At 38.6% G+C, this 23,772-nt stretch overlaps 2 protein-coding genes across 2 annotated transcripts in view; both read left to right on the forward strand.

The window, feature by feature from the left end:
• LOC122816787 (dynein axonemal heavy chain 8-like) overlaps positions 1-23,772 on the forward strand; it is a 9,517,065-nt gene that overhangs the window by 6,718,261 nt on the left and 2,775,032 nt on the right. The gene's annotated exons all lie outside the window — the stretch shown is intronic.
• Positions 17,929-18,135, forward strand: LOC122813144 (zinc finger protein 706-like). Its single transcript, XM_044085298.1, has one exon. The coding sequence runs from the start codon at positions 17,929-17,931 to the stop codon at positions 18,133-18,135; it is 207 nt and encodes a 68-aa protein (XP_043941233.1).

Below are 23,772 nucleotides of genomic sequence, written 5' to 3' on the forward strand. Positions count from 1 at the left end.
ATTTGCTACACAAAACAATAGTCTTAAAATGAAAACAGACTTAGCATTAAAACTTCTCTACCTTTAAACTCACATTCACTTAAACAGCATTAAAAGCCACATTCAAAGAAAATGCATGTGGCCAGTGCCAGGTTAAGTTTACCTTTGGGCTGTTTTCAAATCATAGGCCCCTTTCACACATTTTTAGGTCCATGCAAACATTATTTGATCCACCTTCATGACTGCATTAATTATAATATATAATTGAATTATATCCCTTGTATAATACAGCACCACTTGTTAGAGTGTTTTAAATTTATACTTTTGAACATTTTTCCAGTAAGCAATGAAACAAAACATATGAACCAGTAATGACAGACTGCCCAGTTCAGAACATTTCAACCATAAAAGGCCACTGAAACTTCTGTCGTTACAATCCACCAATATCAGTCAATATTCACAATCTCTGCAGAAGTAAAAGTCATCTGAATATTTCAACATTAAAGAAATCTGAAACTAATGAAGAGATTGTTGCAAAAAACAATTTTATATGTCAGTGTTTCATCTACGAATTCAGTGCCTGCTGCCCTTGAAGAATAAATTGTCTATGCTACATTAAAAAAAATGGTAAGCTGGTATATTGCAATAGGGAATGGGTGGCAAGCTGAAAAACAGGTTCATAGTTGCTAGGCATCTAATTCAAAGGAGGACATACTCAGGACTGCAGCACCCTGCCCCATTAAAATACAAATCTACATCCTGGGAGAGTAGAACCTATAGCCCTATGAATCCAGATGCAAGTATGCTAACCTGGTGTGCTGCTAACACTTCTTTAAAATTCTCTACTACAATAGTGATACCATTTGCTAAATAAAACAGTTGCATGTTTTAAGCAGACTTAGCATGAGCAACAGTAAACTTCTCTTCCCTTGAAGCTCACAATTCCTTGAAAAATGCACTTGGAAATAAATTCCACCTGCTAACTCTAATTAGGGCATTTCGCTCTGTCTCAGTCTGTCTCAGTCTCGCGCGCACACACACACACACACACACACACACACACACACACACACACACACACACACACACACACACACTTCAACTTCTTAGTGCAAGAAATCTGGACAAAGCCTAAAATAAAAAGGGCAGATTTTAAGTAATGCTCTCATGAACTCAGAAAAATGCTAGAATAACAGGATTTGTGTTGGTATGCATTTTTCTAAAGGATAATATGTCTAAAACTGAAATGTCTGTCATTATGTAGCAACTTCAGTCGTTTAGGAGGAATATGGGGCAAAAACCTGGACAGCTGAGGGGTATGCTACCTCCCTCTTACACACACACACACACACACACACACACACACACACACACACACACACACACACCTACCTCTCACTTGTACACTCGTCTGCAGTCCAGACGTCTTCTAGAATTCAAATTCAGTGCGGGTGTGGAAGATGAAGATATAAACCATTGGTCGCACAAACACAGAAGACGAAAACAGATTGCAAACACCTGTACTGTCTGTGCAACTGGATGTAAAGGGCATTCTTAAAGAAGAATGCCCTTAAAAAGAAACATTTTTTTAATTAAAAGAAAATTAATCTCTCAGCCAGCTGGCTCCAGGGGTGTGTGAGTGCACCCCCTTGCACCTGCCTGCAGGCGCCCTTGGATGGGTTAAAGGTTCACTCTTAAGGAAGAGTATTTTTTTTCCTGTTGTTAACCTGGTTATTATCAGTTCAGGATGCACATATAAGTAATTTTACCTCAGGGTAACATCTTTGTCTAAAGATCTTAATACTTTTAGCCAGAAGTTAGGTACTGCATTTGGGCCTGGGGTTTTCTGTTTAAGAGTTTTACTTAAATTTTGTTTCACTTTCTCTGGCCATTACTTCATCCCATTTCATATCCTGTTCATTTGAACTCCTTACTATTTCCAGTAATTTTTCTATCCATTCAGCAACATTGTTATGTTTCACATGCCTCATAACTATTTCTCCAAAATGTGCCTGTTTCCTCTTTTTTGCTTCTCTTTCTTCTTAAATTCTCCAAGACTTTGGGGTTTCTAACATTGTGACAGGAATGCATCCATTCCTAAGTCAAAGTATGATTAAGTTCATGAAATTAGTATTGTTTCAGACCCACAGTGTGCCCAGAATTCACTCCTTCTGCAACTCATTCAAAATTACATGTATTGGTAATATCTAAATATAATAAAAATTCATGTACTTAAGCATAATGTTCCATCCGTATTGTCGATTTTTTCATCTCTCCTCAGATATGGGTCCGGATCTGATCCATCAGATCCGACTTGACCATTAGCAAACTCATGGCAACCAAAAAGCTCTTGGGTACTTCCCCTTTCCCACAGTGTATCTCTCCCCATTACCTCAGATCTTTTTTGCTGTAATCACATATATCTATATCTATCTATCTATATATATTCACATATATATATATATTTATCTATCTATGTATCAATTTCTGGAGTACAAGAAAGATTACTCTAATTATATGGAATCTGTTCTTTAACCATTAAACCCGTGGAAGGGGGGTGGAGGGTGGGAATGTGAGGAGAGTTGAAAAAACTGACAATACAGATGGAACAGTATGGTAAGTACATATCTTCTTAATCTGATATTGTCAATTTTTCATCTCATCTTCAGATATGAGACCGAGTTCCCAGCTACCTTTACCCTGGGTGGACTCACGGGAGAATATTCCTCAAAACCATCGCACCAAAGGAGGCCCTTCCTCTGGAGACCAGATATAACTTGTAATGAGTGATAAAGGTATGATGGTTGGCCCAAGTGGCTGCTGCACAAATATCATCCAAGGAGACATTCTTCTGAAAGACTGCAGATGTGGCCATAGCCTTGGTAGAATGAGCCCAAATGGACTTGTCAGGCTTCATGCCCTTTGAGGAGTAAATAAAGGAAATACAACTAGAAAGCCAATTTGATAAGGTAACTTTGGAAACTAGTAAGCCTCTCCTAGGACCTGCAAATGCAATAAACAATTGTCTTGCTTTCCGAAACTCATTAGTTCTATGTAAATAGAAATGTAACTGTCTATGAACATCCAACAAATATAGAACATATTCGCCCTTATTAGTAAAATTAGGGAAGAAAACAGGCAAATGTATAGTCTGATTAATATTTGTTTAAGAAACGACTTTGTGCATGTAAGAATGATTGGTACACAAACAGACTCTGTCTTTATGACAAATCAAATACAGGGGCTGGGAAGATAGTGCCTGAATTTCTGATATTCATCTCACTGATGTGGCAGCCACCAAAAAGAGAGTTTTCTGTGAAAGGAACTTAATACCTCAAGATGCTGCAGGTTGGAAGGGTGGTAGAACAATCAGACATAGAACCATATTTAGATCCCAAGGAGGAGAGGGATCCTTGTAAGTGGGGTTTAACAACATGGTGCCTTTTAAGAAGGCTTTGCAAAGTTTGTGGGAAATTAAAGATAAGTTGTTTATCTCAATGTGAAAATTTGAAATGGCTGCTAAATGTACCTTAATAGTAGATGCTGCAGCTCCGTTATTGAAAAGATGAGCCAAAAAATTCCAGAATGAAGTTAATGGGAGCTGTGATGGGATCTGCATTGTTGTTGTGCCCAGATTATAAACCTCTTCCATTTGCTCCTATATAGTTCTTGAGTGGATGACTTATGGGAGGATATTAGAATATGACGAACCGGGGAGGAGAAAATAGGTTGTCTGGCAATTAATGGAACTTGAGGAACTAAGCTGTCAGCTTGAGGTTGTCAAGGTTGGGATGAAGCATTCTTGTTGGATGTGACACTAGGTCCAGAAAGGGTTCTGGAATGCAGGGCTTCTTCCGTAGATGAGGCCAGAGGAAGGGAAACCAGATTTGTGGAGGCCAATACAGGGCAATGAGGATTACTCTTCTCTCCAACCTGCTATCTTCCTTATGGAATTTGGGAATCAACAGAATGGGGGGAAGGCATGCAGTAGCATCCATGATCACTGTAGCCTGTGGTTGACGGAGAACAAACTGTTGACCTTGAGTCACCTGTTCTGAAAGAATCCACCATGAGAGATCCTTTTTGCATATGTTCATTATGAGAATATGAAGAGATATTGGTTAAAGAATTATTGACCATTAAGAAGCCAGAAGCCATTGCAGAATTTGCATGTGATACCTGGCTGAAGGGACTAACACAATTGCTGCAGCCATAGATCCTAAGACCTGTTGAAAATGATGTGCTGCCATGTTCTTGTTTCCGATTAACCTTGAAGTTTGTCTTCTGATTGTTAAGACCCTGGAAGGAAGAAGTTTGGCAATCATCTGATCGGTATCCATCAGTGCTGCTATGAGCTCTAATGTGTGAGTGGGTTCCAGATGAGAATTTTGGTAGTTTATGGTTATGCCTAGTTCTGAACAAAGCTGATGAACAGAGTCTCTTCCATGAATAAGTAGATGCCTGGTCTGGACGGAAATGATCCTATCATCTAAATAAGGAAACACCCAGAATCCTTGTCATCTCAAGTGAACTGCAATCACTACCATGCATTTGGTGAACACTTTGGGGCGGTAATGAGACCAAAGGGCAGTGCTCTGAACTGGTAATGACTGGCTCCCAGCTGGAAATGTGGGTATTCTCTGGAGCATCTGTTCATTTTTACATGGTAGAATGCATCCTGAAGATCTATAGAGCACATGCAATCATCCTATTCCAGAAAAGGAAGTATGGACTGCACCATGACCATTCGGAACTTGAGACGTCAAAATGACTCGTTCAGTCTGCTGAGATCCAAGATTGTTTCCAGTCCCCTGTTTTCTTTGGAATCGGAAACAACCTTGAGTAAGTTCTGAACCATCTCTGATCTCGGGAGACTTCTTGGATGACTGTTTTTTCTAGTAGTTTCTGTATTTCAGCAATTGCTTGATCCCTTTGTCTGGGTAGAATGCCTGGGATTTTTTTGATTGGAGGGGGTTGTTCATAAAAGGGAATTTGGTAACCCCTGGATATTATCCTCTGTACCCACACATCGGAAGTTATCTTTTGCCAGACTCTTAAGTGCAGGGATAGTTGACCCTCGCTTGCCTCCAGAGGTGGACAATCAAGCCTCCTTTCAGAAGCTCTGAGAAAGGCTTCCCAAAGAAATATTCCCAGGAACCTTGGTTTTGTGGATCTCCTCTGCCTTGAGGACTGCGTCTTCCATTACTGTTTCCCCTCTGCTTCTGGGGGAAAGCTCACCATGTGTGTCTTGGTAGGACCCTTGAGACTTCTTGAACCACATTTTTCCACGGCCTCTCTGACCCTTGGGATAAGGTCTTTAAGCAGCTGAAAAACATATGCCCATGGCAGATGGGGTCTTACCTCCTTACTCACACCTGGATAGTGTATCTTTAACATTAGGACCAAAAATGGACGTGCTGTCAAATGGGACATTAACAAACGAAGACTTAAAAGGTTCTGCAAAATGTCAAAGGCATATCCAGGCATGCCTCCTCATAGAGATGCCAGAGCCCGCCGTTCTGCTCAATCCTTTGGCTGCATGTGGTATGAGCCTCATGGATGAGCTGGCTACCGAATGTAGGGTGGCTAACTGGGAAGCTACTTCTTTTTAGCTCCCTCATCTACTGTTCCTTCAATGGTATATGAGAGCTCCTTGATCAGATCCCTTTGCAATCTGGTAAAATGTGAAAGGTAATTCAGTGACCTCAAGGCAAAGGATACTGATGAGAAGACATGCTTCCCACATCTGTCCATCATCCTGGAATCCGTATAAGGAGGAGGGATAGTTGACCTCTCCTCGGGGAGTTCCTTCTTGGTTGCTGCTGCCACAACCATGGCAAACCCTTTTGCCCAGAAAGCCTTATCCGAGGGAGTGGTGATAATTTTATTTGGTCTCCAGGGAACAAGCTCGATGGAGTCTGGGGTCTCCCACGCCCACCATGAGATCAAACTTATGAGCTCATCACCCAGGAAGTAGATGGGTGAGAACCAAAGGCAGCCAAGTGCACCAACTCCTCAGGCAAAAGGATTGCTGGACTGCCAGCCACCCATCTGCTTCAGAATCTCCTCAAAGGAAAAGTCCTTAAAGGAGACCATGGGGATCCTTCCCCCTCTTTGAAGTCAGTGTCTTCTGTGGCTGACTCCTCTATGGAGTCCAAATGCTTCATCTTGTATAATCTCTTCCTAGGGACCTCCTCAGTGGGATAGTCTTGGGAGGTATCGTAAGAGTCGGGTGTACCCATATGGGTGTCCTAGTGCCTGTGGTCCTGCAGTCCCTATGGAACCTGGTGATGAAAAGAGGCAGGCAAGGTATCTTGTTGTAATAGTGGATCTGAGGGGGAAGGTGACTTCTTAGTTGCAGTGGCAGCTATAGCCCTTTCCAAGGCCCCAAAAGCTGACTGATCCTGAATGGACAAGGATTCTGGCTCCGACAAACCTTGTTTCCGGGATGGGGTTGCCTCCAGTCCAGAAGACAGCTCACCTGGGGATGAAGCTAGAGCTGAGCTCAACTTCGTGGAAGCCCAGAGGCACATCAACTGCTCCAAAGATGTTGGAGTGAAGTGCACATAAGGTTCATGAGGTTTGCTATGGCTCAGAGAACTCTCTGGCTCCGATAAAGCCAGTGAGCTCTGAGCAAAAATCTGATATGAGGAAAAAGACATATTTGGATCAGAGCTAAAAGGCACCAGGTATGTTGGAGCTGACAACTCCGAAGCTTGCCCTGAAGTCAGAGGAGGAGTAAGAGGGGGGAGTGGATGTTTTAGACTGGCTAGAACCTTAAGGGTCAAGGTGGTCGAAGGGGACTTAGTGATACCCTGCATCCACAAAATCTCCTGCACCATCTGTTCCACATCATCTTCAGTTAGGCTTCTTGTTGAACGTGAGGACGTGGCGGAAGGGAATCACAGTCTTGATAGAAAGGGAGACTGTACCCTCGATGGAACTGGGTCTTAAGATGGAGAGTATCTAGTCCTTGGTAATGTCAAAATCAGTTTAAAAGGACTGAATGTCAGATCTGACATCAACGGATCTGATCTATCCTTACCAGATGGGATCAGGCCCAAAGGAGTTGGATCCAGTAGAGTAGAGATAGGAGCAGAAGTCTCCGATCAGATTACAGACTCATCAGAAGTGAATGATTTCAAAATGTTTGGCTTCAGCTCCAAAACATCTGTCGGTGCTGAAGAGGGTCTCTTCTTAGCTTTGTCTGAAAATCTAGAGGACAAAGAAGAGGCTGGGCTCGAATGAGCTGAGTTAATTTTAGAGGCCAAACCTGATTTCTCTTTCCTTCCCAAAATAGCCTCTCCGAAAGCTGAAGGCAGCTAAAGGGGTTTTGAGGGTGGCCTAATGGTTAAGGTGTTTGCCTTATAAACACAAGGTGCAAGGTTTGACTCTCACAAGGGATAATTGGCAAGGCTTAAAATAGCTCGCAAGTGCAGTTAGCCTATTACTAATCTATGAACCTATGAACATACCTCTTAGAATGAGCTTCTTTTTATGCTTGCCTTATAAACACAGGGTGCGGGGTTTGAGTCTCACAAGGGATAATTGGCTAGGCTTGAAATGGCTCGCAAGTGCAGTTAGCCTAGTACTAATCTATGAACCTATGAACATACGTCTTAGAATGAGCTTGTTTTTATGTTCAGCTAAAGCTTTATGATTAAAGGAATGGCATATGGCACAGTCGTCTTGTAAGTGAAGGGGCCCAATGCAATATACACAGAGTCACTAGGATTTTATGCCTGCAATTTGAACATTTTTTTGAGACTGGCCAGTTTCTCTTGTTTCTATGCCATAACTGAAAGAGGAAGGCCAAGAGATCACTCAAACAAACATTTACACACAAGGGAAAAGGACAGCAAAAATATGATTGTTTTTTTTTTTATTGGAAAATAGACAGAGAAGGGAGAAACTACTAACAATAATAGTTCAGGAGTTACCTAAAAGGTAAAGGGGAAAAGGGGAGTAACCTATAAAAAATGGTTACTGGCGGGAAAGGAAGGGAGAAGAGAAAGTAACCTAAATAAAAAAAGCGGTTACTTGTACGAAAAGGTTCTAAGCTACAAGGGAGTGATAGAGAAGCAAATTACACTCAAGTGAGAAAATAGAGATTATTAATGAAGAAGATTTCTAAATATATGACCTGACACCAAGAGCTAGCTGATTAGGTTCATAGGTGTTTACTAGGCTAATGACCACAATGGCCTTTTTAAGCCTAGCCATGCATCCCAAAACTCTGACAAGTTCTGATACCCTTGATAAGTGTAAGCATGAGCCTGGGAGATGAACCATTTACAGGTTACCTGTGTCCATTAGAGACATAGGTGCCAAACCAGGGATACATTTCCGGTTTCCAATTCAGTTGTCTAAGTTGCACTTGAATTGGGTTAGGGAGGAACTCTGCTTCACATGGATGGGGAGCCTGTTCCATAGATTGGGTAGTCTCTGGGATACTTACCTGTCTCTCCAGCAGGTCCTATTTATATCACAGGCAAGGTTTAAGTCTTCAGAATGGGTAATTCTGGTGCTGTTTATTTTGTGGATATGCAGGAGGTCCACCAGAGTGGGGTTTGACAATGCTCTGTATGCCAGTCCTAGATCTCTCCTCCAAAGCCTGTAGGAGATGAAATACACGGATAGGGCCTTGAGACGATCTGCACAAGACATTTTACTTACTCTCTTTATTCTTTTAGTGAGGAGCCTCTGTGGATGTTCCAGTTGTTGGATATGACTGGTTAGGTACATACCAAAGGGGGCATTGTATTCAATGATAGGTGTGATGAATGCTGAATACAGTGGAAAAATGACTTCCTTGGACTTAGATGCCATACCTTTGTTTAAAAGTTGCGCAGCATAAAATGATTTCCTTACCACTGTAGACATGTGGTGGCCAAAGGCTAGATTACTGATCGGACAATGTCTTAACAAATTGACAAATGAGATCTGAGGTAATGGTGGGAGATGCACTGTGGAAAGGGGGAAGTACCCAAGAGCTTTTAGGTTGCCATGAGCTTGCTAATGGCAGAGTCGGATCTGATAGATCAGAAAAACTGACAATATCAGATCTGTTAATTCTTTATTTTAATGACACCCATTACTTCTGCTACTGTTGGAATTGTCTGGGTATCTTTCTTCCACATTGCCCTCATTTCTGTCTGCAAATCGTGGTATTTTATAACTTTGTATCTCTCTCTCTCTGTATGTAAGACACTGTAATCACTGGATGTAGCAATTTCAATGATCAATGGTACGTTTGTCTTCTTTTCCTGGATTACTATATCTGGTTTTCTTGCATCTGTTTTTTGAACTGTTGGCAATGGGTGATCGCATGTGATATAAACTTTGGCATTTTTTATATTGCTTTGTGGCTCATGTTTCCAATACTTCTCAACTACTTCAATATTATAATGTTTGCACAATCCCTAATGCAACAGTCTTACCACATTATAATGCCTTTCAGTATACAGATCTTAGTATATCCTACCCAGCAACAAGATGTGTGAGTGTTTCCATTGCTGTTTTACAAAACCTGCATGTGTTTGTTTCTCTAACATGTTCAATGGACTTTGTAAACCAATGTCTATGTATTCCATTAACCTGGGCTGCCAAATATTAACCTCTAGTCTTTTGGTTTAAATTCACCTCTACTTAATCAATCCTGCATTAGATTCTTATTGACATGAAGTTGTTCAGGAGTGTTTTTGTACTTGCAACTATATTTATACATTTTCCACATTCCTTGCCTTTTCATCTGATCTTTCACCTTATGTTCTTTCTGTTGTTTTTTAGCACATTTATTTGCTGCCTGATTTTTATCTACTTCTGGTTTGATTTCCATTCCCACTTAACACTGATATGCTTCTGTTAAACTAAGCAGGAAAATCATCTTAGACTTATTCTCCTTATGTTTTAAAACTTTCTCTGTATTTGGATCTTGTGAGGTAAGCAGGTATGTATGCAGTCCTACGACTGCAGATCTATACAATTAATTAATTTCGAGGAGGCTCATACCTCCTCCAGAACAGGGAATATATAATCTTGGTATACACTAATGTTTATAAATCATTTGATAAGCATAAAACATTTTTTTTGTTTTCCTGTAAAACTGATCCAGTACCTCCTAGGGCCAGTCAGTCACCCCAAAACTGTAAGTTGCAACAGGGAGAGCAAATTGGTTTATAGCTTGGACTTTGTTCCTTGATGTCAGAGCTACTTCAGTATTAATTTTAGTCTTCTAAAATATTTCTTACTAAGTTTTATTTGCATTTGTTCGTGTTTTATTGTTGATCCTTCATCATTTCCCAAGTATTTTTACACTCCCACTTGCTCAAGTTCTTTTATATCACATTCCTGTACCGGACTTATATTTTCTTGGTGCTGAAGCTTTTCTGCTTTAAAAGTTGCTTTTTCAGATTTATCAGGACCAAATGACATTCTTTTCTCATCTCTGAGAGTTTTGACCACTTGCAGTTGTGCTTTCAGTTCCTCATCTGATGAGCTATACAGTTTTAAATCACCCACAAAAAGAAGATGAGAAGTCTTTACACTGTTGTTTTTTGACAGACAAATTGTAACCAAGACCTGATCTATTAAGTAGACAGCTTAATGGGTTAAGGACAAGACAAGAGAGGAGTGGTGACAAAAAGTTACCCTGGAATATCCCTCTTAGAATTTTTATCCCAAGAATAATACTTTTTCCCTTATCATGGCTTAGCTACAAAGCAGTTTGCCTCTCTTTCATGATCACTATAATGTAATTGTTCAATGTAGGGTGTATCTTATACATTTGTAAGCACGCTTTTATCCTGAACGTAGGATGGTGTCAAATGCTTTTTTTTGTGGTCTATCCATGCCATACTTAGATTCTTCCCCCTTTTACAATCCTCCATTATGACTTAACAACAAATGATCCTTTGTTCCATATGACTTTCATTTGTTACTCTTTTGATCTATTGACACGATAGAGTTTACAGTAATTTAGAAGAAAACTCAATCGGCATTGATTCTGATGTATAGTTTATACATTGTTGGAAGGCAAGTTATTGGTCTAAAGTTTTTAGGATATCTTGCAAATTCACTCTTAAGAAGGAGTATTGTTTTTCCTGTTGTTGGCCAGGTTGGCATCTGTTCAGGGAGCATGTATAAATAGTTCTTACTCATGACTAAATCTTCATGTAAAGATGTTAATATTTTCGCCAGAAGTTAGATTCTGCATGTGGACCTGGGGTTTTCCAGTTAGGAGTTTTTTTTTTTTAATGTTGTTTCAATTTCTCTGGCTGCTACTTCATCCCATATCATATCCTGTACATTTGACTATTTTTATTCTTTCTTTTACTTCTTCTGTCTATTCAGCATCTTTAGATATTTCTCCAAAATGTGTCTATTTCTTCTATTTTTTTTTTTGGTGGTGTTTCTATTCCTTGCCTTGTTTCCCAATTCTCTATAAAACTTTTTTGGTTTGTCAATAAGTTGCTTATTTTACATTATTCCTTTATATTTATCTGCATATCTTCTAAGTTTTTCTGCCAGTGCTGATATCTTTAGTATTTGCAATAGTGTATGATAAATCATGGTCCGTTCTGATGCTGCATGTTGCTTTTATCACATATATCTTTGAGTATTTTTTGAAAAAAAAAAAAAAACAAGTAATCTCCGTGGTATCCCCGAAGTCTCAAAACAACCCACTAAAGTTTAGTGGGTCTAAAAACAAAACAGTGTAAGAAACTTCTCTGTGTGGAAGATTTTCAGTCCATATATTTCTAGGTAATCACTGTATATTAATCAGATCAGACAATAGTAGTAGAAGTAGCGAACGTAAACTCGTCAAGTCAAAAAGTAATAATAGAAAATATATAATTCTACAGCATTACTAAGTATTCAAAAGTAATCCAAGCAAGGCAGGCAGTCTGTTTCCAGTCAAAAATCCTTTATTAAGTACACAGACAAGCGATCCAAGTAAAACAAAAATAGAGTAATAATTTCCTCACAAACTTTCTAAATATATATATATACTTTTTATCAGGCATGGGAGTGGTTTATTGTGCTGTAAAACAAAGTGTTATTGGTACACATGTTAAATTCACATCCCTTCCCCCATCATTGTGACATTCGAGCTGGTCCTGCCCTACCTAGTAGCTGTCATAATAATATATAGCCCTAATATACTTTAATGGTACATCTTATTTAACCAAATTATTAAGTAGATTATTAAGTCTGTGATTTTATACAAGGCAATGTACTACATGGCTGGAAATATATCAACCTTAGTTCATTTTGCGATCAAAAGTTATATATAAATATATACATATACATTTTGCATGTAAAAGTAAAAGAGAACCAGAAAAAAAAAAAATATATGTATGATGATGGAAACAAAATATACACCTAAATTTCAAATGATTTAAAATGGTATTTAAAACCAATTTTTTTCTACAAATTGGTTTTAAATACCATTTTAAATCATTTGAAATTTAGGTGTATATTTTGTTTCCATCATCATACATATATATATTTTTTTTATTTTTATACATTTTTTTTCTGGTTCTCTTTTTTCCACTTTATTCAAAATGATGGTAATAACAATACTAACTAATTATACAATTATATAGGTTTTTAGGGTTCTTGTACACAGACCTGAAGACGTCTAGAAGGACGAAAGCGATCTTTGTTAACAATAGGTTATGAAAATAGAAACTGATTTTTACATGCAAAATGTATATGTATATATTTATATATAACTTTTGATCGCAAAATGAACTAAGGTTGATATATTTCCAGCCATGTAGTATATTGCCTTGTATAAAATCACAGACTTAATAATCTACTTAATAATTTGGTTAAATAAGATGTACCATTAAAGTATATTAGGGCTATATATTATTATGACAGCTACTAGATAGGGCAGGACCAGCTCGAATGTCACACTGATGGTGGAAGGGATGTGAATTTAACATGTGTACCAATAACACTTTGTTTTACAGCACAATAAACCACTCCCATGCCCGATAAAAAATATATATATATTTAGAAAGTTTGTGAGGAAATTATTACTCTATTTTTGTTTTACTTGGATCGCTTGTCTGTGTACTTAATAAAGGATTTTCGATTGGAAACAGACTGCCTGCCTTGCTTGGATTACTTTCGAATACTTAGTAATGCTGTAGAATTATATATTTTCTATTATTACTTTTTGACTTGAGTTTACGTTCGCTACTTCTACTACTATTGTCTGATCTGATTAATATACAGTGATTAACTAGAAATATATGGACTGAAAATCTTCCACACAGAGAAGTTTCTTACACTGTTTTATGAGTATTTTTTGCTGATCTGTTCCCTCTTCTGTGCTCTTCTTACAATGATAGTTCTTGTCTTAATTGCTTAATAGTTTTCTCTGTTTGATACTTTCATAATGGCATTTGATTTCTCTCCTTCCTTTCCTTTACTGCCCTGTGTTTTTGTGTTAAAACTTTACCTGTTATTAATTTAGCTGTACAGTATTCTGTTTTCTTCTGTTATATCGCATGAATTTCTACGAACAATCTTGATTACTGTGTTCGTGTTATCAAACTTCTAACATTTTCGGTCTTATTGACTTTCTGTATTCTATTTCTTTCGTTGATCTTAATATGTCTATTAAATCAAGTAATTCTTTTCTTAGATCATTTCCTTCTAAACTAAGGGCGCATTCTTCGTTCTTTGTTTCCTGCAGGCATTCTACAGAAAGTTCCAGAAAATCTTCCTGTGCCATATTCTCCTCAGTTTCGCCCCATGTTATCCATTGCTCTTTCATATGGGAACTCACTGACCTGTCACTCCACAATACTGACTGCATCAGAGTTGCCACAGCTTTCTGTTCCTTCGCTTGCTGTGCAACTCCAACTGAACTTTTGTACTGATTTCTTACTGAAGAGATTGAAGTATCTTCATATTGCAACTAATCAGATGCTTTCCTGTCCACTGGTTTCTCTTAATTTGGGGATTCATTATTCTATCATGCTGTGATTTTATCGAGTTAGATTTTCTACACTAAATCCTTCACCTTGCAAGTAATCCATAACTTCAGTTTCTATTTGTTTAACTTCTACATTACTAATCCTCTTTTCTACTCCCCCCCTTTTTTTTCCTTATTTTTTTTTTTTGTTTTGTAAAATTTTCCATATCTGGATGTCTTTGCCTGTATTTCTCATCAAATATCTTTGGTGCTGCTTTTTTTTTTCTATTGGTTTGTTTTGCTTTCTCCTTTGCATAAATATTGCCCCATATTAAATCTCTTTTTTTCACATGTCCATACTTCATCTTCATATGTCTCCTCCTGTTTCTTCTTACTTGGGGGACTCATTATTCCATCATGCTGTGACATAACCTGTGTTAGACTTTCTACACTAAATCCTTCACTCCACAGGTAGACTTTCTACACTAAATCCTTCAATTCACAGGTATTCCATAACTTCAGCTTCTATTTTTTTTTTACTTTTACTTTACTAATTTTCTGTTCTACGTCCCCTTTTGTGATCTTATTTTTTGTATTGTGAAATTTTTCATATCTGGGTGCCTTTGCCTGCATTTCTCTTTGAATATCTTTTGGAGCTGATTTTTTGTATTAATTAATTTGGCTTTCTCCTTTGCATAAATATCGCACCACATCAGATCTCTCTTTCTTTCCCATGTCAATATTTCTTTTTTATACCTTTCAAAAATCTCTAGATTTTTTCCTTATATTTCCACACTTCCTCAGTTGCTTCTCTTTCCAAATGGCCAAAGGTTTCTTGGTCTCTGTAATGTTTTTCATGAATCTGTTGTATTAATGTACACAAATTTGCATTTGAAGCTTTTTACAGTTTTTCTTGTGCAAATATTTTCTTTCCTCTTAATTTCTTTCTTAATCTTTTTGTATATCTCCTGGACAGAAATTCTGGGGTTCTTGCATAATAGTAACAATACATAACTTCTTTCTTATCCTCAGTAGTCCACTCTATCATCTTTATGGCTCTTTTTTGGCCTGTCAGTTTATTTGCACTGGGTGTGATGAGGGTAGACAGGATTAGGAATAAGTATATTAGAGGGTTAGCCCAGGTTGGACGGTTTAGAGACAAAGCCAGAGAGGCAAGATTGCATTGGTTTGGACTTGTGCTGAGGAGGGATGCTAGGTATATTGGGAAAAGGATGCTAAGGATGAAGCTGCCAGGTAAGGGGAAAAGAGGAAGGCCTAAGATAAGGTTTATGGATGTGGTGAGAGACGACATGCAGGTGGTTGGTGTGACAGAGCAAGATGCAGTGGACAGGTAGAAATGGAAACAGATGATCTGCTGTGGTGACTCCTAATGGGAACAGCCAAAAGAAAAAGAAAAAAGAAGTTTTTGTGATTTTTGTGGACTACTACTTCCTTCTACAACAGGGGGACCATCTTCCCACCGAGCCTGGCCTAACTCCATTGTAGGAATGTTTCTGTGTCTTGTGTATTCTACACTGTCATTTTTTCCAGTCCTGGCACCAGTGTGCCTACCAGGATTGGGCACTTTTTTATCATGGGACTTGTGCACCCAGCTGTCTTTTTTGGGTTTTTTTAACGTACTTCTGTCCATGATATATGCTATATAAATACAGTCTGTATATCAGTGTCGTCTTGGTTAGATTTTGTAAAAACAGGGTCCACCTTGTGAAGGTACTTACCTAGACTTGAGGAGGAATTCAATTCCAGCAGTACGTCTCTCCTTTGCTTGCAGATTTTCTCTCTCCATTCAGGTAAGTAGCCAATTTTTCTCTCCTATACAGGTTATCTGATGCTTCTCTACTATTCTTTGATAACCCAAAACATTCCCAGTGGTAGCTGACTCTAAATACTCTTTATACCTGGAAAAGTCTTCTCTTAAATATCTGTATGAGACACTGTACAAAGTCAGATATTGTAAAATTTCATAATAACTTAAACTTTCACATCCATGGATGCCCTTGGTATAGTTCCCCTGTACTTTTATTATTTACTCATGCCAGTTTTATTATAAATTTTCCATATTATTATTATTCCACACTCCATTTAGTCTCTAATGCAATTTACAAACAATGAGTTCATCTTTTCTGATTTTCTAGACTTTATAAATCTTTTTTATACAGCCTATAGTTTTTTTATAACTGTCTTGTTGATATAATCAGAATAAACTCAAACTCTATCTACCGGTATACTCTTTTTATAACTGCCTTGTTGATATAATCAGAATAAACTCAAACTCTATCTACCGGTATACTCAAGTCCTTAAATGAATCCACAGTTTCAGTCACTGTATTTTCTGTCAAATATTCACTCTTCAGTCTATATCTCCACAATTGTATATGCTTAGTATTTGATATATTTATCAGTATGTTATTCTCCTTTGCCTAAATGATCAGTTAGTCAAGTTCTTTTGCTGACATGCCCTATCTGTAACAGATGTAATCAGTTTACCCCTTTTGCAGTCATCTGCATACAGGCTATAGAACACCTCAGAAGAAAAAGATCCAAAAAATAAATATGGACCTAGGACAGAGCCTTGTGGGACACCCTGAGTGTATCCTAGAATTTCAATTCTCCAGATGTTGTGGGATACTTGCCATGTCCTAGTATTAAGCCATGTAGCTATCTATTGTATCATGATTACATTCATACCTAGTTGTTCTAATTTATTCATCAGACTTGTGTGCATTACCCTGTCAGACACTGAAGTTAAGTGTATATACATTATGTCACAGCACAATTTTTAATTTATTTATTTTACTATATTATTATTGTTATTGTAGAACATGTTACAGGTAGTTTTAGATCTATTTCAGGATAAACATGATATGTATGATTTCAAGTCCCAGCCTTTCTATTTCTGACAGTAATTTATCCAAAACAACCTTCTCCATTATTTTTCTACGGTAAGAAAGTAAACTTACAGATCTGTGTGACTATGGGTTTGTTCTATTCTCTAACTTTTAAAGATGAGTTTAGCACGTGCATGTTTGCAGTCTTGAGGAATTTCCCCATACTTAAATGACTAAGTGACTAACAGATATAATGGTACTGCAAGTTCATGCTGAAGTTTTTTCATGTCATTATTACTAATTCTGTCTCCTATTTTTTGTTTAGATCCAGTTTGCATAGTTCTTTTTCAATATAATCTAATTTGAGTATCTGAAGTTATCTTATTATTACTATCACATTTTATCACCCTCTCTGTGGAGCCAAACTATTCTACATACATTTTTTTAAAATATATTTGTCATCTGTTGTGTTTGAGAGCACATTTTAGAATCTTCTCACAGTTCATAAATTTGTATGTCTTTACTCCTACCACATCATATATATTTATAGAATGTTTTTCCAATAAGCTGAATAACTGTATATACATTTTCTACAACTTTTTCCTGATGTTGTTTCACACTATGTCTAATTTGCCTGTCCAGTTTGTTTATTTCAGTTTTCAAAGTTATAGTTCAACCTTATTTCCATGTCTTATATTTTTTATCTTTTATCTTTAATTAAGTATCTTGTTCTAATGGAAATATATCCTCCTGGTATTGCGCTTGTCTATATCTTGATAAACATTTATTTTTGCATTTTTCAATTTCCCTTTCAAATCTTGCCACATTCCTTTTTCAGTCTTTCCACTGACTGCATTATTCCAATTAGTTTTACTTAGTGACTGTTTTGCTTACATCTAATCTTCTTCTGCATTGGTTTAGATGCCAGCCTGTCAAAATTATTTAGCAGTAGTTTACCTCTTATAACCCTATGATTACTACACATCAAAGGTGGTAAAATCTTACATGAAGTAACAATCATCTCCTTAGGAGCACAAACAATTTCCAATATATTCTGTTCCCTGGTAGGCTTATCTACAATCTGTAGCAGTTGTTCCAGAACAGACAATGAACTGATGGAAGTAAACGCATAAACCCTTCCATCATTTAGGGCTTGTTTTCTCAGCTATGGCTCATGGACAGCAGAAAATTCAGTCTCAACAGGAAGCCGCCAAGAACAAAAGAAAAAACAGTCACAGTCAGGAGAGTGCAGCAAAATCATCCCTAATCTGTACCTGCAGTATTTGTATGACTCGCTTGCCGGATCCCAAGATATTTAAGCAACAATTACAACATCCAAAGACACTACTTCCTCCAGAACTAGTAGAGGCTTAGCATGTTTCAAATGATCTTCAGAGAAGACATGCACTTTTAGTTGTTCAGTTAAATGCACAGCTTTAGCCCGTCACTACTTTTCTTAACACAGTTGATCAGCTGCAACAAAAGAGCTTCAGGAACTTTGTTTTAATAGTATTGTTCATTTGCACATTTAGACATTGAATTTAGAATCTTTGTCTACTTTTAATTTTTAATTATATTGATTGTTTCTTAAAATGACTTCACTTAGTAGATAAGTACTTTATTTTTTTAATGTTGTCTCTATTTGGACTTGAAATACCTAGCCAAGATGGGTATGGACCAGGTGCTGGATTGTATTTTGATACTTGTGGCAGCATTTTTTGTATAAATAAAATATTAATTGCTTTAAATTTTTGAAAACTGCAGAAGGACTTGAATATGTAAATAAAATTAATTTTACATTAAAAACATTTTTCCTGAATATAGGTTGTAAATAATTTCCTTTCTAATGTTGCAGATTCAATGTCTTTCCAGTCTGTTTCTGGTGATTTGAAGTCCCTATTTACTGTTTCCCTCCTGTGTTTCATGCAAGAAATTTATAAATTCCTCCAGGTCATTATCAATTGATTTTAGTGGTGTATACGCTCTGGCAATTGTATTCTGTTCCAGGGTTGTCTTTATTGTTACAGTGGCACAATCTACAGTATTGATGTTATCATTAAACATGTCATAATCACAGACCCGACAACAATCTTTAATCCCTTTTGTTAGAATAGTGGTTGCTGTAAAATTGTTTATACCCTGACATAACTGATTTCCAGACATTGTTCTTTAACCATGTTTCACAAACGGTAACTACATCAAGCTTATGTGAATGTAGCAACTTTCTCCAATTAAAAAAAAAAGTTTAATCTCCCACCACCCATCTTACATTTTCATCTGCTAAAAGAACAGGCCTGTTCCTATCCTAACCCTCCTTTACATTCAGGAATAACATGTCACTTAAAAGGCTTTTATGTTATGACCCAAGGTCTGTATGTCCCACACCCTCAGGGAAGGTTGGTACACTTCCCTGTTATAATTGTAAAGCTTGTTCTGCTATATCTCCAGATCCCTGTTTTACACACCCTGTCACCGGATGTGTTTTTACACCTAGATTTGTGGCAACATGTAGGAGCAGGAACTTACTTTATCTTGCTACATGCTGTTCCTGTAATGTTTTTTACATTGGTAAAACCACACTCCAGCTGAGGGAAAGAATTCTTGAACATTTAGGAAACATACGCAATCCGGTTATATCTAATGCCCTAATGCCCATCATGCCTTATCTTATCCAGGTCATAGTACCTTTTTGTTTAGGGTTCTGCAAGGTGATTTTAACAACACTGTTGAATTGTGTGAACTAAAGTGGATTATCTCTATGAGGGCTTATGAACCTCCAGGCCTTAGCAGTGGCACCTCCCTTAAGCCTGCCTTATTAGGCAGAAGATGATTTTTGTTTTTTAATTGGTTCAGTTTTAATTGTTTTTTACTGATTGGCTGAGTACTTTTTTAAAAATGTGTGTTTTTTATTTTCATTTTGTATTTTGTCTGATGAAGCGGTAACCCCGTGAAAGCATTAACCTTTTTCCAATAAACTGTTTGCTGTTTACATATCTTCTGGACATTTATTTGGCTGGACCTTGGTCGTTTTGACTCACTCATACTTATTTCTGGTGTTTGATACTGGCAGTCTCAGGGCTGGTGCCCTTTGACTGGGGATTGTCTGGTTTGACCTGCTTGATTGTTTTTGCATTCGATTGTCACCGTGGTGCAGTGGAAGCCTTCTGCCTCTCAACAGGGATTTCTCCTTCTTTCTCTGACTGAGAATGCCGATATTCTTTGTCCCTACAGTGCCTTCCCTGTCTGGTGCTTCTGTCATTTTCTCACCTTGCCTTCTGCAACACTGGGACAATGAGCTGTGAGCAGCCTGTTCTGGACAGGCAGTAGAGTATTCCAGTGTGAAGATTAAAAGTTTGGTGATGGTCACCAGATGAACGCGCTAACCTGTATTAAAGTAATTGTACTTTTACTGCCGTTTGAGCCTGTTGCTGTCTTTTACTAGTTCAATTTGTTTGTTTGTGGTGTTCTGAAGATTAAAAGTGCAGGAATGGTGTCATCTCCATTTGTCCCATTGATGAATTGTTGCTAAAGCATGCAAGAGTGCCATCCACCAGGTGTTCCTTTACTTGGGGGTGGGCCATGTACCAATGTGTGTTGCGAGCAGCATATGTCTCTACCATCCAATTTTTTGAAGAGGGCCTAGATTTTTTGGCCCATTCATCTAAAATTTCTGGTGTCCTGGCTTTTCACAATATGTTTGTCTTTTCGGCTTTTCCCTGTTAGGGGTCGCCACAGCGGAACTCCAGTCCGCTAATGATTGGCAGTAGATTTTTTTTATGGTGCTGAGTTGCCAGCCCGACGCCCAACCTTCAGCGAAGGCACGCCCATTCATGCATGTCTTTCAGAGGCCACTCGACCGCGGGGAGGACATGCATACTCCACACAGAAAGCATTCCAGCCGAGAATTGAACAGGAGAACCTCTTGCTGTGAAGCAACAATGCTACAGCTGTACCACCGCGGCTTTATAATGACTTAATTTTGAGTTTCAGACTTCAAATTCTTCAGAAAATGTATGTTAAACAAACTCTGTTGTTCTAGCAGTTTTCTAAGTAAAAAAAAAAATCCCCCATGTTGTCAGGCTCTGTCCAGATTTCTTGCACTAAGAGGTTGAGAGGTATGGCGGGCAGCTGCCAAGAAGCTGCACTTGTCGAGCCATCTGCTAGGTCATCTTGCTGACTGTTGGAGTAATTTTTTTATAGAGTTCACTGCTGCTCATGCTGGGATTTATGTGGTGATCTATGAGGTGTCTTGTTTAATTTGTGATTTTCTAGCAAGTGTCTGACAACAAAATGGAATTACCATACAGGGCTTCAGATCTGATTACTCAGATCCGAAGTCCCTAAGACCTACGTAAGCTTATGTTTTTTCCTTTTAGACTGCCAGAATATCAGTGATTAAAACCAATATGTCTGGTAGGTATTAATTGGCACAGATTTTGTCTCCTCATGATCTTATATCTTTGCTTTAGACTACCCTGTTCAGTACTTTTGGGGTCAACGCCCCCACCTTAAAGAAAGAGATCAACACATACCAGGTTCTCAGATCCAATGCCTCTGAATTTCCTAGAGCCTCCCTCAGATCCTTAGTTCACCTTAGATCTGATAGGCATGTTTTCATGAGAATGTTTCTGTGGTTTGCAGATTATCTTCAGGTCTTAAGCCTTCGGACTCGACTGACAAGGACCTTGCTATCGATGCAAGCATTATACAGTAGCTTTGCACCAGAGATGTCCAGAGAACTCCAGGGATCATAAATTACTCTTCAGATCTGGTTTACTCAAGGTTTCCCCACAAGGTTGAACCTTGCTTGGATCCAACATTTTAGGGTCTGGAGAGATACTACACTGGAGTGACTTCCTTTGGATCCCGAGCATTCCTTGGATCTGAAGGATAGCTTACTTTCTCCTAGTCCTGAACTGTCTTTATTACCATACCTCTGGTCTGTCTATTCTCGTATTCAAATCGCTTCTCGGATCCTGCGTTTTTATGGTTCCTTGTCTGTGCCTCCTTCAGAAGATCATTTGAATATAAAATCTGATATTGTCAGTTTTTCATCTCATCATCACATATGGTCCACATCCAATCCATTGGGTCCAACTAGGCCATTAGCAAGCTTCTGGCAACCAAAGAGCTCTTGGGTACCTCCCCTTACCCACAGTGCATCTCTCCCAATTACCTCAGATCTTGTTTGCCGCTTTGCGAAGATGTGGTCCAATCAGCTAGCTTTTAGTGTCAGGTCATATATTTATAAATCTTTTCCTTTAATAACCTCCATTTTCTTATTTTTTGAGTGTAATTAATTTTTACTATCTCTCCCTTGTAGTTTAAAACCATTTCTTGCAGTAACTGCTTTATATTTAGGTTATACCTCTCCATTCTTTTTCCCACCAGTAACCATTTTTTTTATAGATTACTCCCCTCCTTTTTTACCTTTTTATTTAACTCTTGGACTACTATTGTTAGTAGTTTCCCCCCTTTTTTGTCTCTTTCTAGTCAAACAAAAAAGAAAAAAAGCCCTCTTTTTTGCTGTCACATATTCTCTGTGTTTGTGTGAGTGGATTCTCTGCCTGTCCTTTCCACCATGGCAAAGAAACAGGAGATGTTTTAAAAAAAATGTTCAAAGTGCCAGCATAAAATCCCAGTTAGTGACTCACACTCTCTGTGTGTATTGCCTTGGACCCCTTCACTTGCAAGAGGATTGTGCGATATGCCATTCCTTTAATCATTGAGCTTTAGTTGAATGTAAAAATATGCCAATTTTAAGGGGTATGTTGCCTTCAGCTTTTAGAGAGGCTATTTCTAGAAGTAAAGAGAAATCTGGTTCGGCCTCTACGACAAAATCAGCTCATTCGAGCCTAACTTCAACTTTGTCCTCTAGATCTTCAGAGAAAGTAAAAAAGAGACCCTGCTCGGTGCCAACAGATACCTCAGAGCCGAAACCAAAAATATTGAAATCTCCCAGGTCTGGCAAGTCTATGATCTGATTGGAGCCTTCGGCACTGACCTTTACTACATTGGAATTGACTTATTTGGCTCCAATCCTATCTAGTAAGGATGGATTGGATCCATTGATGTTGGATCCAACATTCAGTCCTTTTAATCCTATTTTGACCTTACCAAGTACACCGTAATCTCCCACTTATGATCCAGTTCCATCAAGGGTACCATCTCCCTTTCTGTCAAGACCAAGATGCCCATCTGCCTCTTCCTCCTGTTCAGCCAGGAGCCTAACTGAAGAAGATGTGGAATGGATGGTGCAGAAGATTTTGTGGGCGCAGGGTATCACTAAGTCTCCCTCGACCTCAACCCTTACAGTACCAGGTCTGTCTGAACTGTCTACTCCAAAGATGTCTTTTTCTTCATACCAGACTTTAACTTGGAGCTCATCGGCCTTTTCAGAGCTGGAGAGTTCTCAGAGCCATAGTGAACCTCACAAACCTCAAGTGCGCTTGATTGCCAGGTCTTCGGAGCAGTTGATGCACCTCAGGGCTTTGGCGATGGTGAGCTCAGCTCTGGCGTCAACACCATGTGAGCTGTCTGCTGAACTGGAGGGGACCCCGTCCTGAAAGCATGGCTTGGCGGAGCTAGATTTCTTGTCCATTCAGCAGCAGTCAGCCTTTAGGGCCTTGGAGAATGCTGTAGCTGCCACTGGAACTAAAAAAGTTACCTGTCCCCCTTGGATGCACTATCCCAACAGGATACCCTACGTGCCTCTTCTCATCACCAAGTTCCACAGGGACACCGGGACCTCAGGTGCCAGGATACCCATCCAGGTACCCCCAACTCTTATGATACCTCCTCAGACTACCACACTGAGGAAGTCCCTAGGAAGAGATTATGCAAGAGGAAGCATTTACACTCCACAGAGGAGTCACCCATAGAAGACACTGACCTCGATGAGGGTGAAGGATCCCCACAGTCACCCTTTGAGGACATTTCCTTTGGGGAGATTCTGAAACAGAGGGGTGACTGGCAGTCCAGCAGTCCTTCACCTGAGGAGTCGGTGTACCT

The sequence above is a fragment of the Protopterus annectens genome, chromosome 1.part1, assembly GCF_019279795.1.
Source record: "Protopterus annectens isolate FY-2018-M chromosome 1.part1, PAN1.0, whole genome shotgun sequence".
NCBI classification, from domain to species: domain Eukaryota; kingdom Metazoa; phylum Chordata; order Ceratodontiformes; family Protopteridae; genus Protopterus; species Protopterus annectens.